Below are 14,899 nucleotides of genomic sequence, written 5' to 3'. Positions count from 1 at the left end.
TTTTTGTCTATCCACTGTGCAGGCTGTAAGATTTCTTTCCCTTCACTTAGATATTTATTCAGTATAAACAAATGTTGCATTGCAGCTTTCAACAGGCACAGCTGGAGACTGTAGGAAGACACATGCCAAAGCGAGTCTCAATCCCCTGAGACACCTGCAAGAGGCAGAACACTGCATGGCAAAGCAGCACTTGCCACAGGCACACCACTGGGTTCCTCTGGCAAGACTCTTCAGCAGCTTGCGGGGAAGAGTTTTATCCCAGTCAGACAGCTGTGCCTCGAAGGTGCGAACAGTGACTCTTTCTCTCTGCATCATTGTCGTACACGAGCATGTTCACACTGAGCCAGGCTTAGCCTCAGTCTCTGAGGATGATCACTGTGTCTTTATGGGTGCCAGTATCTATGTAATTTCACTGTGTGCACCTTTCCTGGATCTCTTTATTTAAAACTGTCAACTCAGCCTAAGCGAGTTGTCCAGTTTGTAGTCCTGGGTCATGAGTTTATCATGTGTCTTATCTTTTCTTACAGGCTTTTTTGCAGCATTTTTATGGCTTTGCATTTTCTTTTATAGTATTTTGGAAACAAACCAAGGGATCCCATGATGAAGCTGATGTCACAGCATTTTGTTCTGAAATCAGAGCAGTGAGTTTAGGGACAGAAGGAATTAGGGGAAAAGGAATAATTCGTTCAGCTTTATGAGGTGCACTCTGTCTTCATGACAGTGGAAAAATAAGTTCAGGAATAAAAACAAGCACCAGTACTGTTTCTTGGTCTCAACTAAAGGAAGAAACTATTTAAGCAAAATTGTTTATAAAGATGAAATTTACTTGAAACACTACTGAAAAGACTAAAATTACCATGCTCAGGCAGAGGAGCAAACCTCAGGAGTATCAACCCAACTCTGCAACTGATTCTTTTAGTTCCACTGGTTGCCTTCAGTTTTCCAGTTTGTAAAGTAGAGAGAGTAATGATTGTTTAGGACAGGAATTGTCCCCTGAATATGCTAAATCCCACTATATGTGGCTTGTGCCTGCTGAGTCCCTTAGCCCTCATGTAGGTTGAGGTAAGAGTTCAGTTTGCCATGTTTGAGCAAGACACAAGCTAACCTGAAGTCAGCAGGATCCCCAAAGCCAAGACTATACAACGACTTCCTTTGCCTGGTCTAAGGGGGCTGTGTTCACATGCCAGTCCTTGAAATTGCTTTTTCACAGTGTCTCATGCCCCTTGTGTGACTCTTGGGAGCCAAGGAAGTTTAATATCATTAAAAGTCTCAATACAGAAGGTTGCTTGTAATCCTAGTGCTTGGTGCCTGGCTAAAATACCCGGCATGGAAGCTCTGCAAGGTAGATATGGATGGTCTCACCATTCACAAAAATCCTGAAATATTTTGGAGTTGTGTGTGTTTAAATGCACTGGCCATATGGTTTCAGTTGTATTTGGTATAGATGATGGAGGAATGACGTGCAGCACTGAAGTTAATCCTGTTAAGCCAGACTTTTGCTAGGAGAAGCCTTTTCCACATTTTATGCTGCTGTAATCCAGGTTACAGCAATGTAGAACATGGCAAAGACTTCTCCTAGCAAAAGTCTCGTGGGAAATCATCAGTAAAATCTTATGCCTTAAGTTGGTAGGCATCCAACAAGACTTCACAGCATGGTATTTCTGGACATGCTCCAAGAAGAGAACGATCCAAACAAGACCATTTGCTGATGAAAAAGATCTGAGTTAAGTAGCAAATGTCTGTGTGACGGGGTGTTATGTGTATGTGTTGTATAATAGATACCCAAATATTTATATTCCCTATTGAAGTTTACCTTTTTATTAATTCTTTCCCCTTTTCATATGTATAAGGGTAGCTAGTGAAACAACACTATTTTCACAATATATTTTCCCAGAGACATGGAAATCACTGAAGGTAAACATGAAGGAGAAGCAAAGCAACAAGGGCATGTTAAAACATGAATGTAGTTAGAGCAGAGAACAATCAGTTCTGTTTTCTTCTTATGTTTAGTATCAGGTTTTGCGTAAGGCTAAGACATCTATCCAGAAGCTGGAGCAAACCTTGTGTTCTTTGCTGAAGATGAAAGGTAACTGTATGCAAGTATTTGCTTGGACAAAGAGCCTGAACTTGGTTTTTATGTATTTGTTAAATAGGGACAGAAGTACCCAGGAATTGTGCATTTAACCACAGCCAGCTTTGGGTTTAGTCATAGCAATAAGTAAGGGACAGTGAGAAGTCTGTCAGTGCACTGAGCACTGTATCTGTCTCAGAAATCCCCTCTGACTCAGCCTTTCCCAGCCTAGGTGAAGAGAGGAAACAAACAATTCCTGCAATCCCCTGGCAGCAGGCCATCCAGCCTGAGTACCCTTGGCAGCTTCAGCCCAGCAGGTGTGGGGCTGGCATGGGTGCCCAGGCTGCATCCTTAGGCTCCCACCCAGAGCCTGCTGCAGGAGCTGTGTGCTCCTCGTGGCCACAGCAGTGTGGCACAGTGCCAGTCACAGCTGTCACCAGCACCCTGCCCTGCCAGAGCTCAGACTGCACAACAGCACGCTGTGGTGTGGGGTAAAAGGATTTCCTAGGGTAGGAAATGGGAGCCTCTGAGTGTACTCTGATATAAATGGTTGAGAGAGATGCTACAGTTTTTTCTTTCAGCTTGGCAGGCCATCCCCATGCCCTGCTCTCTTACAGCCTGTGTAACTGGCCAGTTACACTGGCCAGCAGGTACTGTCTGCACTTGTGGCAGCTCCTGCTGGGGGGCCTCACACCCCCAAGAACGTGCCTTCTGTTTAGTACTGTGGCCACTGCCTCTGCTAACAGCAAGCACGACCAGGGGCTGATAGTATAGAGGCTTTGGACAGGTTTTTTTGTCCCTTCAAGTGTCCAAATTTGTGTCAGCTAGAAAAAAAACTGCTATTCATGTGACTTGCACCTCCAATAATTTGAATCAATTAGAAGTGTCAGTGCTTAAAATGAACAACCTCATCTGAACCCACATCCTTGGATAACCCATAAAAGTGAGTCACAGGTAGAAAGAATAATTTGACAGAGCAAAATTGAAAGGATAACAAGCAGGGAGGCTGGTTGAGGGGAGTTTGAGGCAAGCTTCCCCTTGTATGTACTCACATATATGTAAAATCCATACTGCTTGTGAATCACAGGCTGGATGTCAGGGTTTCTCACATGCAATTTGTTCATTATAAGGTAACAAAATTGTGTATTGACTAGTGTGTGCCCAGAGTTTGGTTTGCAGGTTGTTTTCACCATCAGTTCTGTAAAATCAATGTTAGGAAGAAGGCATTGATTCTAAGTTCCTCAGTGTTCATAAACTCCCAGTAGTGCTAGTTATGTTCTAGGAGAGACAGATGTTTCTTCTTTCACATCATTTTTGCCTAATGAAAAACTCTGACTTGTGAAGAACCAGTTGTTGACAGTGTTCTGCTGGGTTGGGGCTGAGGGTGAGAGAGAAGCCAAAAGTGCCATTGATGTGACAGTGACCTTTCTGCTGACAACAGCCAGCTGCAGTCTGGAGGATGGGAGCCCATCCAGCTTGGAGGAAGTCAGGGAGGAATATGTCAGGAGGCAGTTTGGCAGTCAGAGGTAAGGGCTTGTACCAGTCAAGAAAAAGATGATAATATTTTGCACTTGCTTCCATCCCAGCATCTCTGAAACTCCTTGTCATTGCTACTGTATTTCCAAGCAGAGGGTTTTCCTCATGAAGAAAGGACAAGGAGGTTTCACCTGGACTGCTGTAATCCCATGGAGTGCACACACATTCTAAGCATGTTGTTGTTCTCATTGCCAGTCAGTGCTTGTATTTTTTCCCCCTCCTATGTAGCTGATCTCTGGCAAGGATGTCTCATTGCCTTACAAGCAAAAGGAGGAAAAAGCTGGCTTGGGAGGAATGCCCCTAGGCTCTGGAGTCACCATGACGAGGGCATTATTAATCCAGTTGAGAAGTTATTAATGTGGCTTTCTTTCCCTTGTGTTCTTTCCAGCACTACATCAGCCTCAGAAGATATGAGTGAAAGTGAATCTGCCATCTGGTATTTGCTTCAAGAATGTGAAAAACAAACCCTGGAAGAATATGAGAAGCCAGAATTGATCCAGTTTTCAGACACTTTATCCCCAGATCTAGTGGAATTTGAACGGTAGGCGCACCCCATATTGCCTTCAGGTTTTTCATTTGTTTGCAATTATCACTGTGCATCCAGGCACTGCCTTTCATGCAGCCCTGCTGGAGCCTGTGTCTGCCTCACAGAAGCCTTGTGCCAGCAACTGTGGCCCTGCTGGTGATGAAGCTGAGCACTTCCTAAGTCCCTGCAGCTTGCCCATGGATGGACTCCTAGAGCTGTAGCAGCCCCCAGCTTTTCAGGCCTTGGTAAATCCCTGAGGATTTTTCACCTCTTAGGAAAAAGAAGAAAATTTATTTCAAGTGTGTCGGTCTCTGTGTTGCCACACTTCACCACTGTATCCCTGCCATGGGGCTAGATTTAGGAGGGTAAGAATTGCTGCACCAGATGAATTTGCCAAGAGTCTAGCTGTATGTGTTCCAGGGAGGTGCAGGAACCAGAGGTAAGCACATTGTTTACCTCACAGGGTTGCTCATCCTTCCTCTAATGGCATTGTTAGGAGGAGCTTGAACACTGTTGCCCCTTCCAGAAGCAGACCCTTAGCTCCTGGCAGCTTGGAGTACTTTTCCAGTGGGATCAGAGTAGGGTAAGGCTGGATTCAACCAAGTAAGATCTTAGAGTCCTCAGCCTCTGGGCTGCAGCACAGTGGTTGTCTGGAAGATTCCAGAATGCATTCTGCAACAATGCAAAATTGTCTGCAGCACTGGGGAAGGGGGGAACCTAAACACTCATGTGTTACACTTAGAGCTAGTGGATGGGGATGTGTAAACCCTTTAAGCTCTTAAATGCCTGATGCAGGACCTAAAAGTCAGACTACTGTTCTCATGTCAAGTGTCTATGTATTTTATTTGGAAGTCATAATGGTAAAATTACTGTTTTTTTCCAAAGTTAATGATATCTTAAAACCAAGTATTATACTCCATGTACTTCCCATCCCTGTCAGACAACACCAGGAGGTACTTGGAGGTTTTCTGCTGCATTTCCAACAGGATAAACGATTATTTGATTGCCAAGATAGGAGAAATAGATGCATGTGCCATCTATCCTATACCATCAAGCAGTGAATTTCACCCTAACCATTCCACAGTTAACAGCATGCAGTGCAGGAGAATCCAGACCTGCAGCTGGCATCTCTTCCATGGCATCACCACCACAACCAAAAACTTCTGCAGTTCCTTCTCTTTTGCTTTGAACTGCTGTGTATTTCTAAAAATCCCTTTGATCACCGGGTTTTTTCTCAAAAGAGACTGCAGCTGGACCAGCAGATGGCACCAGCTTCCCGCTCCTTCTCTGCTTTTGCTCCTGTTAGAATTGGAGGTGGCTGTAGTTAAGGTATCGTTTAGAAGACCTTGAAAGGTGCTGAATCAAGATTTCCAGGATTAGAAAAATCTGCTTCATCAAAGACTGCACGACAGAGCCATAAACACCTGCCTTTCATGTTCTTTACTGACCAGGTAGACCAGGGCCTGTACTGTGTAGACTCTGGCACTTATCCTGTAGTCCTAGGGCAGGTTGCATTTGGTTTGTTGCTAATTCTTGTCAAAAAATGACTTTTATAACAGGCATAAAACGACAAGGACTCTTTAGCAAAGAAAGCAACAGCCTTTTGGTGACCATTTAATCAGATTGTTTGGGAAGCATCAGAAATGCTTTGAGCTTTGGCTGACTTTTTTTTTTCCTACGTTCAGCAGCAGGAGATACCCTGGTAGGACTTCACAATACTCTGTCCAGTGCAAAATGTGGTTGGCTCCTTCCAGCTGGGAAGGAAATAGCTGACTCATGCTTCAAGCTTAATTTCTTTAGCAGAGCAGTCTAATGGTGGTTCATGTTCTTCTGCTTGAGAAATTCCAGGTCCTTTGTTTGGAGCTGGACATCCAGAAACCTTAGTGAGTGCAATACTTAACATGAGAGCACTTATTCCCCTTCCAGTATTTTGTCTCCAGCAGTGGTGGAAAATACTCCAGAGTGTGGAAACTTGGGTTTAAACAGGTTTATGTTTACCTACAAAATTATATTTTCAATATTGGTTTGCTGGAACAAATATTTACAAATAAAAAAGAATTATTTCTTTTGAGTTACTTTCTCATACAATACAGTTCAGTTAATCAGGAAATGTGCTCATGTGGGACATCTTCCAAGGAATCATTTTGAGCCCAAACACAGTGCAAATGACTGCTGTTTTTTTATCTGCTCTTGGTTTATACTCCTTTGATCTTTTTTATTTTTGTCTGAGACTCTCTAAGCATTTAATTAATGTAAAATAACCTTCAGTGCTGCTTTCTGAAGTAGACATTATTATCCTGTGCCACACAGTGCTAACAGAAGAAGCAGGCTTGTTCTGAGATATAGTCACTGGGTTGAAATTATCACCCCTGTGTTCCACCACCAGTTTCACTACAGACAGCATAGAAGTCAGTGTTAGATGTTCAATGGAGGAAATGGAGCTCCCATGGATAAGTCAGAGCATCCAGACCTGGGGCAGAGTCTGTCTGTCTCTATGTACAGTACCTAATGGATCGGGATACAACCTCAGCCAGGGCTTTAAAGTGCAGTGCAATGCCAGTAAATGCATAAAAAGTCACGTGCAGTGCAAAAGGTTCAAAGGATACAAAGGCAAGTAAGTGAAAATGTATTAAATTCCAGAATGAGGTTTGCCTGTACAACCTGCAGTGCCTGGAGCTTCTGTTGTGAGGCAGTCCTGCTGAGGCTGAAGCTGGAGCCTGCCTTTTGCAGGTGAAATTGTCAGTGTTGGGCACCATTCAGTAATTGTATGAAGTCTGGGAGGCAGAGTCAGTGAAGTATGGATCACAGCTACTCCCTGGTGTCCTGCTGATTTTCAGTAGATGGCTGCCTTATAGCCTGCTCTTAAGAGATGCTCCCTTTCCTTTCCTTTCCTTCCAGATACCTGTATTTTTATAAGCACACAGTGGACCTGCTGGTAGAGCATGGAATTGTTTGCACCGGAGAGGTGCCTCTTCCTGAGGTCTCCACAGCTATTTCCCATCTCTGGCAAGAGCTTTCTGAAGAGAGCAGGGACAGCATCTTGCAGTACTGTAGCCAGAGAGATTTCCTCATGGATCCCAAGGCTGCTTGCCCAGAGCCTGCTTGCACTGAAGGTAGTGTGAGGGACAGCGGAGGTAACAGTGAGGAAGCCAGTGGTTCCTCAGTCTCCACACCAGAGGAAGTAAGTGCTCAGCAACATTCATAGTCTGCCTCTGAAACTCCAAGCTTTCAGATGCTGATTGACTCTGCAGCTTTTAGTTGCAAGCATACAGTAATTGTAACTACATTTTCTCAAGATCATTGAATGCGTACATGGAGACAATAAGCAGTCTTTGAGTAAATGTCTGCACCAGATTTTCTCTTGGTGAGATACCTAGTGAGCTACAGAAGGGCAGCGGTAGTAATCCTGTTAGTCTCCACTGACTTGTGGAGTTTCTGTGCTAAGTAACAGTTCAGTTTGCCCTACCTTGGTCCAGGGACAGGGAGCAAGAACAAGAACTACACAGTTACTGTGCTCTGCACATTCTCCAAAGAGCACAGATGATGTAAATCCAGAAGGGATACCTAGTTTGCCAAAGCCTCCTGTGTTTTGGGTTGGGTGGGGTTTTTTTCATCAAAGCACTTGATAGCAAAGAGAAAGTATTTTTAGACCAGTGCCAGTGGTACAGGGCCAATGACTGCCTGTACCATGCACCTCTGCAGAGCCAAGAAGTCAGTGACTGAGTAGACCAGAGCATTTATTAATAAGAGATTGAGTAAATAACAGCCAGTTCTATCAATGGTTCCTGGAGCAGTGACTGCTGAAGTAAGTAGCTGCTTGAAGAGCTATGTGTAATTTGATTAGCTGCAAGGCAGGGACAGATGTTTACCTTTAGCATGTAAGTAAATTGCATTGGTATGTTCTTTTTGAGTCACAGGACACAACTGATATTGCTCATTGCCTCAGGAAATGTCATGGAATGTTCCCTGTATGGTATTTCTGGCACAGAGAGTGTGTGAGCTGCATTATGGCAGAGTGAACTAATGAATTCAGTGGTCTGGCATAAGGAGCATCCAAACTCCTTTGCCTAACTGGAGTCAGTTTTGGAGAGATTGAGATCTCCAGCCATAAGCAGCAGTCCGCAATTGAGTCTCTAAGGCACTGATACAATTCATGATTTTCACTGATTTTTTTTTTTTTTGGAGATGTAATGTGAAGTCTAATTCCTGGAGGTTGAAGCACAGGCTTAAGGGAGTGGACTGACCTTGTGCTCCTAGCCATGAAATACAGTTACTCCACATTATTCCTGCCTCCAAAAAATCTCTTGGTTTACTCTAGCTGTAACCATACCTGTTAAATGTAAAGAAAGAATATCATGCTTTTAAAGACTTCATTATTAAAAATTATGCCCTAGGTAAACCTTTTTAGGTGGCTGGATATGCTGACATCTGAAGTGATTTCTCTGCTAGGTGATGTTTGAAGATGCATTTGATGTTGCTGCTGGTTTCCTTGACAGAAGCAAGGCTCAGGGATTGTCCAGCCAGAGGTAAATTACAAACACCCCTTTTGGCAGACACAATACATTCATAGCCCACTGTCAGCAGTCCATGGCAAGTGCTCTGTGGAGTAGGACAACAGCTCTTTTTTAATAAATGGTCAGAATAGCAGCCTCCAGCAGCTGTGCTCACAATAATACTTCCTTCTAAGGGGAAAAAGTGAAACAACTAATGGTCATTTACAGCAGAATCAGTAACAATCACTTACTGAGAGCCCCATCACTTCAGGATAACTGGGGGGTCCTTCTGATTTTCCTTGCCACTCTGCACAGCTTTCTGTCTTTTCAGTTTACAGTACTTGTAACGTTTTCTTTTTCTCTCTCACTTACCAGGCCTGTGAGGACCAAGAGGCATTCCCTAATAAATCAGTTAATTATAAGCCATACTCTCATTTAATGAAACAAAAATGATAATTTTTCAACATTTTCTCCCTTGTCTTACCCTAATTCAGTCACATGGAGGTGATCAGGTTAAAGTGTGGTTGACCTGAACAGTAACACCAAAGAAACACAGGACCTTTTAAATAATAACATCTCCTTCCTCTTCAGTTCAGATGAGTGACCTAGAAGAGAACATGTCAGATACAAAGCTGGCACTGCCTTTGATTTTTCCCAGTAGACCAAAGAAAGAAAAGCATTGTTTTCCTCAAGAGGAAAATCACATGATGATTCATCTTTTATGTATTCTTGCTACTTAGTCTTTGTTAAGATTGTTTCTCTTTGCAAATAATGTTTTTAATCTGTGGGGGTTTAATCCCATTTTCTACTTATTTTTCAACATTTAGAGTGATATTAAATGTGAATCTCTTCCTTTCACCACCATTCCAGATTGCACTTCCAGAAGGGAATAAATTTAATAAGGTTGTTTTGCTGATTATCAAAATATACTTGAAGGGATAAAAAACCTTAACAAATATTTATTTATTAAATAACATTTATTAGGTCACAATTTCCATTTGCTTTTAAAATAAGATTAAGTATTCCTTAATACTGCAAAGTATTGCTATAATCTTTTAAATCTGTTTTAGGTCCCAAATCAGTTTGGTATTTCAATAGTCAACATTTGTTTTCTCTTTCTTGCCTGTTGTTCTGCACCTTGTAATTCTGGACAGAGCTGTGATGGCAGAACTTTGTAAAATCCCAGGAAGAATACAGAGGTGAGGTCTAGAATGAAAAGCTTAGCTTTGTGCCACAGTTACCTGAGAACACACCTGCCAATTATAGCTAACATGTCATTTCATCATCACAGCTTACTGCATTCACTCAAAAACTTTACAGAAGTCAGAGCTGTTCCTCTGAACAACCCTACCAAATACACTCCCAAATAACCATTGTTGCTGGCTGTTTTAAATGGATATTTACTTTTCCCCAAAACAGTGTTACCATGCTGTAGTGTGTCAGCAAATCTCCTTGTTGTGACACCAGTTCCTTGTATTTCTGTTCTCTGTTCTTACATATCTGCCTTACACTGGGCAAACAGTATCTCATCAATGCATCCATCACAACTCCTCCCTGTCTTGCTTGGCTATTTTCTTTCATATCAGAACCATCTTGAAAACAATTTGATTTTTTTTTTTTTAATTTGTAACTAAAATATGGAGGAGAGAAAGTAAGGAGAACAGAACAGAAAATTAAATACAGTATCTGATTCCATTTTCAGTTCAGCATTTGCAAGCTGCACTTCTGAAAATCCAGAGGATCACCAGAGACTCTATGTGCAGGTCACTGACTTCCTAAAACACCTCTTCTTCACTAATGCACAGTTTTGCCAGGTAAGCCTTGTCAAAGGATTCCTTATAGAAGGAGCAGCATATTTCAGAGCAATGTATTTCAGGAGCTCTGTCAGAAAGGGATTTTTTTATTCAATGTTTCTGATCATATTGTCCAGAATGATTCCAAAAAGAACATCATTTTAGATGTGTCATTCCAAAAGGCCAGTAGGATTGCCTTTGTAAGAGGTTAAGTGTGAGTGAGCACTGCTTTGAATATTATTCAAAATGGCAAATGACATGAGGAATTGTAATTTTTTATTATTATTATTATTGTTTGCATGAAAGTTCCTTGTGAAAAGCTTGAGTGATCTCCTCTGAGCAGGCAAAGCTTCCTTTCCAGCTCTCCAGCAACCCCCAGCTGCTTCATTCTGAGCTCAGGAGAACCAGCTTCTGCTTGTCTGGGAGCCAGGCTCCCTACCCTGAGCCCTCCACTGGCGGGCCCTAGAAGCAGGATATTCATGTTCATGAAAGAGCTGATGAAAAGCTCCTGAGCTTCCCCTTAACTTCAGCCTACTGTTGCAGGTTTGCTGAGCCAGAAATCTTTGTGTTTGCATTGTTCTTCCTCCCCTTCTTGTCTCCCTGCCATGGAGGTGGCTCAGAGCTTGCACATGGGTAAAGAACTGAAAGGGCAGAGCTTGTTCTGGTTCAGAGTCAGTGGGACCTCCACAGCAGCCATTGGTTTTCTGGTTTCTAGTGCCCAGTTCCCACCTGGTCTTTGGTACTTGAGCAGATGCTCCTTTGAAGGAAAATAGAAGGTTTGTGATGAGGGGTAGTTGAGACAGAAAGCAAAGCAGCAACTGGTGTTGCACCACTGTCTGAACCTGTCACAGAGAGACTGCTGTGTGCCCTTTGGTTCCCCATCCTGGAGAGAGTAGCACTAGAGAAGGTGCAGAGAATGGCAGCAAGCACAGGAAAAGGCATTGAGTACTGTCAAGAGTAGGACTTTTCTACAAAAAAAAAAGACTGAGGGGTACTGCAAATCCATTTTGTTTGTACATGGTGTGGATGCAGTACACAGAATGATTACTCATTGTGTCTAACACTAGAAGAACTAGAAAGCACTAAATAAAATGAACAAACAACATATTAAAAATATTTGCACATACAAATTACCACATTTAGACTCCAGGGTCATCAATCCATGGGCAATTACTAAATCTGAAGGTCCAGGTTCAATACCCAGTGCAGGAGGGCCTCACAGCACAGTTTGCTATAGTGTACAAGAGTTTATTGTAAAACCAAGCACACTGTGTGCCCAATTCTTGCACTTTTTTCAAAACTTCCCCTGCTGGCTGTTGTCCGAGACCAGGCACTGATCTCCACAGCCCTTTGGTCTGTGACTAGCTATGTTCTAAGAGCAGAGCTCTTCTTGTGTTTAAGTAAATGACTATGAACTCAGCAGGCCTAGAAAAGAAAGAAAAGCTTTAGGCAAGATATGGCATTTTCTGGTTTTAAATTTCTTTTGTTAGTGTCATGCCTGGCATAGTCTCATCTTGTCCTTCTGCTTGGGGCTGCCTGGTTATGTGTGAGCCCCAGTCCATCTCACAGCTCCCAGATGAGGTGGAATGGTAACAGGTAGTGTCTCTTTCAAGGTTTAAAGAGGAAGATTCAAAATAAGACTGGGAGGGATGGGAAGGCAAGCAGCTAAAGAGCCCAAAGTACTGGAAATTGGCAGTTGACTGTACTATGTAGATCCAAAAGGAAATAAAAAGCTGCAAAGGGTTCTTTTACACAGGAACTTTTAGTTATCTGTGATAAGACAATAAAAAGGGAATTTGAGCAGAAATCACCCAGGCTAGATAATATGAAGGTCACAATCTGTTTTGATTTAGAGTGCAGAACAACACATCTAGACGGTGCTGCCAAGAGGCAAAAGAGTAGAAAAAGGAAAATATGACTGACAAGCTATTTTTTGTTTTGAGAGCAGAAATTCGGATCCATCTCAAAGCAAACAGATTGAGACAGTTATGAAAGTGGTTGCAGAGCAGGGATAGAAGATGTTCCAGCTAGCTTGAAACACACCAACTCAGGCAGCAGCAGAGAGATCAGTATAGGCTACTCACCTTCCCCCAGAAATTGGGCTGCTCAGAGCATCAGAGACTGCTGGACTTGACAGGGAAAGGAACCCGTCCTGCTTCCCTTACCAGACTGAACCTCTGCAGACCATTCCCCTTCCCTGTGCTGGTGCCATGCTAGCACAGGAGTTTGGGCAGTGCTGGCACAAATTATCTCAAGGATAAAGCAGTGTCCCAGTACACTGTGCACACACCTTGTAGGAGATGCAGAGGTGGGTAGCAAGTACAGTAAGTACCAAGGTAAGGCATGTGATGGGACCCCACTGAAATACAAAAGGCAGCCCATGGTCTCCTTTCACCTGCAGAGCTGATGACGTGATGGATTTTATTGCTGGTCATTCATGGCACTGCCATGTTCTGTCATTTCTGGTTAACTGTGCAGGTACAAACTGCAGCTCCTGCTGTTGGACTGTAGATGGTCACAGCTACTGAGCACAGCTCCTCCTGAGCCGCTGCCCTGGCTCTCAAGGCTGCCAGGGACTTGCACCCCACTGGAATAAAAAGCTTCAGAAAGACTCACACAAGAGGAGAGGGGAAATAATTTGGACAAGGAAAGGGAGAACTCTTAAAAGGGGAGGGACCCCAAAATGAGAACAGGAACATGCTTCTACAGTATATGATAGAGAAATATTTCTGAGCATGAGATTAGTTAAGCAATCTTGTAATTTTTCAAGAGCTCTTGTCTTAAGGTCACATCATAAGAGAAGCTTAGCAGCAAAGGCAGTAAAGAGTTAATTTAGACTGAGATCCAAAGGTTTTACCCAAATGAAACGCAGTGGGGTTTTTTTTCTAAATAGTACTGAGCACCTTTGTGTCTTCAAAGGCACACTTTCTTTTAAAATTATGGATTTTAGATGAGTCCCTTGACAAGCAAGTGGTATTTAGCACTTCTTAAGCTATACACTTTCAAACAGCACCTATTTTTAAAAGCAGTATTTCACTGAAGAGTCTTGAATCAATGCAGAAGGTGGACTAGATGGACTGCAGGCATGACTTTGATTTCTCAAGAGCCACTTGTCGTCTGTAAACTGGTGAAAGAGAAGACCCTTTCCTTCTGTTGCTAAAAGTGGAGCAAAGCCTGAAGTTGGTAGAAGTTAAGGCCTCAAAGAAGCTGTCATACCTTCAGAGCCTGTTATGTGACAAACTTGCTACCACAGTCAGTAACAGCTGTCTAGATGATGTAAATAGACACAGGGTGGAGCCCAGTGATTTTAGAAAGAAATTGACAGAAAATTTGAGCCTTTCTTCATCAGGCACCTCAGGAACTCATCAAATTCAGAGAGGAGGGAGGGCTCATGCTGCATTTTCTGGTTACATCAGCTCTTGACCAACTCACTGTAGATTTGAAATTCAATGAACTCCTCTGGTTTTTAATCCTGCTTGACTTTGGGGGGGCTTTCAGGAAGAAGACCTTCACTATGATCATGAGACCGTGATGCTGCGGTGCACGGAGACCTTTGATGATGAAGATTTCTAAGCAGTGTCTCCAGCAATGTTTTGCCAAGCCCTGCCAGGTACACCAGGCATGGGAGGAGCCTCACCTCTCTCAGTGAGCTGCCTCTCTCAGCAGAGTGTGGAGACACTGTGTTGGTTTGTTATCATTGACTTCTCCTTCCCTCATTAGTAATTCTTGATATATCAGTTGAGTAATTTATACTTTTTAAAGGTTTTAAGGGTCTTAGCTATTTATTAATATATGTTTTTACCCATTGCTATTTAATGTTTAGTCTTGCTTCACAAAGAAATGGAGGCATGTACAGTTATGTGACCTTGCCTAGCATAAGGTGTGGGAAGAGCAGCAGGGAGGCCAGATCAGTGGCAGTCTGCACACTCCCACAGGATGCAGGTCTCAAACTGCACCCTGCAAAAGTCACCTCCTGGCAGTAATTATTTTTCTGGTGCAATTTTTCATCTTGGGCTCATAAGGAAAGAGGGATTTCCTCACAGAGAGTGGAATGAGGCTCTTCTGTCTCTTTATGAGGACAGCAGCAGTGAGCACCCACTCCCCAGTCACCCAAAAAGGTGTGGGCACAGTAATACACTTTGGATTATTTACTTTTGTGAAGTGTGTAAAGCTGAGTGATCAGCCCTGTGCTCTTCTTCCACATCTAATTCTTGGATGAGTAGTGCTGCTCACATAGTGTCTTGGAATTAAAAGTGCTGTGAAACTGAATAAAGTCCTTCACATCTCTGAGTTATCATTAAAGGCTCTCTGCAGACTTGAACAACTGTATTCTGATAGTGGTTATGTTGAGGTCATGCTACCAGCCATCACAAACAGAAAGGATGGAAGTTTTATTTTAAAACCTAAACTAAAGCTGCTGTGCCTAGCTGTCCAACTTCAGCAGCCAACTTTTAGACTGAGTCCGAGAGGCCTGGACTGT

The 14,899-nt window shown here is 43.0% G+C and overlaps 1 protein-coding gene across 1 annotated transcript in view; it reads left to right on the top strand.

The window, feature by feature from the left end:
* STRA8 (stimulated by retinoic acid 8) overlaps positions 1 to 14,707 on the top strand; it is a 15,617-nt gene extending 910 nt beyond the window's left edge. The window contains exons 2-9 of the mRNA XM_059472569.1: positions 86 to 283; positions 2,011 to 2,086; positions 3,513 to 3,597; positions 3,996 to 4,148; positions 7,032 to 7,314; positions 8,583 to 8,659; positions 10,329 to 10,440; positions 13,918 to 14,707. Of these exons, the coding sequence (XP_059328552.1) occupies positions 86 to 283; positions 2,011 to 2,086; positions 3,513 to 3,597; positions 3,996 to 4,148; positions 7,032 to 7,314; positions 8,583 to 8,659; positions 10,329 to 10,440; positions 13,918 to 13,992 (1,059 nt within the window). The 3' untranslated portion in view covers positions 13,993 to 14,707. The remainder of the gene's footprint in view (positions 1 to 85; positions 284 to 2,010; positions 2,087 to 3,512; positions 3,598 to 3,995; positions 4,149 to 7,031; positions 7,315 to 8,582; positions 8,660 to 10,328; positions 10,441 to 13,917) is intronic.
* The last annotated feature ends 192 nt before the right edge of the window (positions 14,708 to 14,899 follow it).

The sequence above is a fragment of the Ammospiza nelsoni genome, chromosome 5, assembly GCF_027579445.1.
Source record: "Ammospiza nelsoni isolate bAmmNel1 chromosome 5, bAmmNel1.pri, whole genome shotgun sequence".
Taxonomy (NCBI): domain Eukaryota; kingdom Metazoa; phylum Chordata; class Aves; order Passeriformes; family Passerellidae; genus Ammospiza; species Ammospiza nelsoni.
Note: the sequence above shows the minus strand (reverse complement) of the source record. Positions and strands in the feature narration are given on the sequence as shown.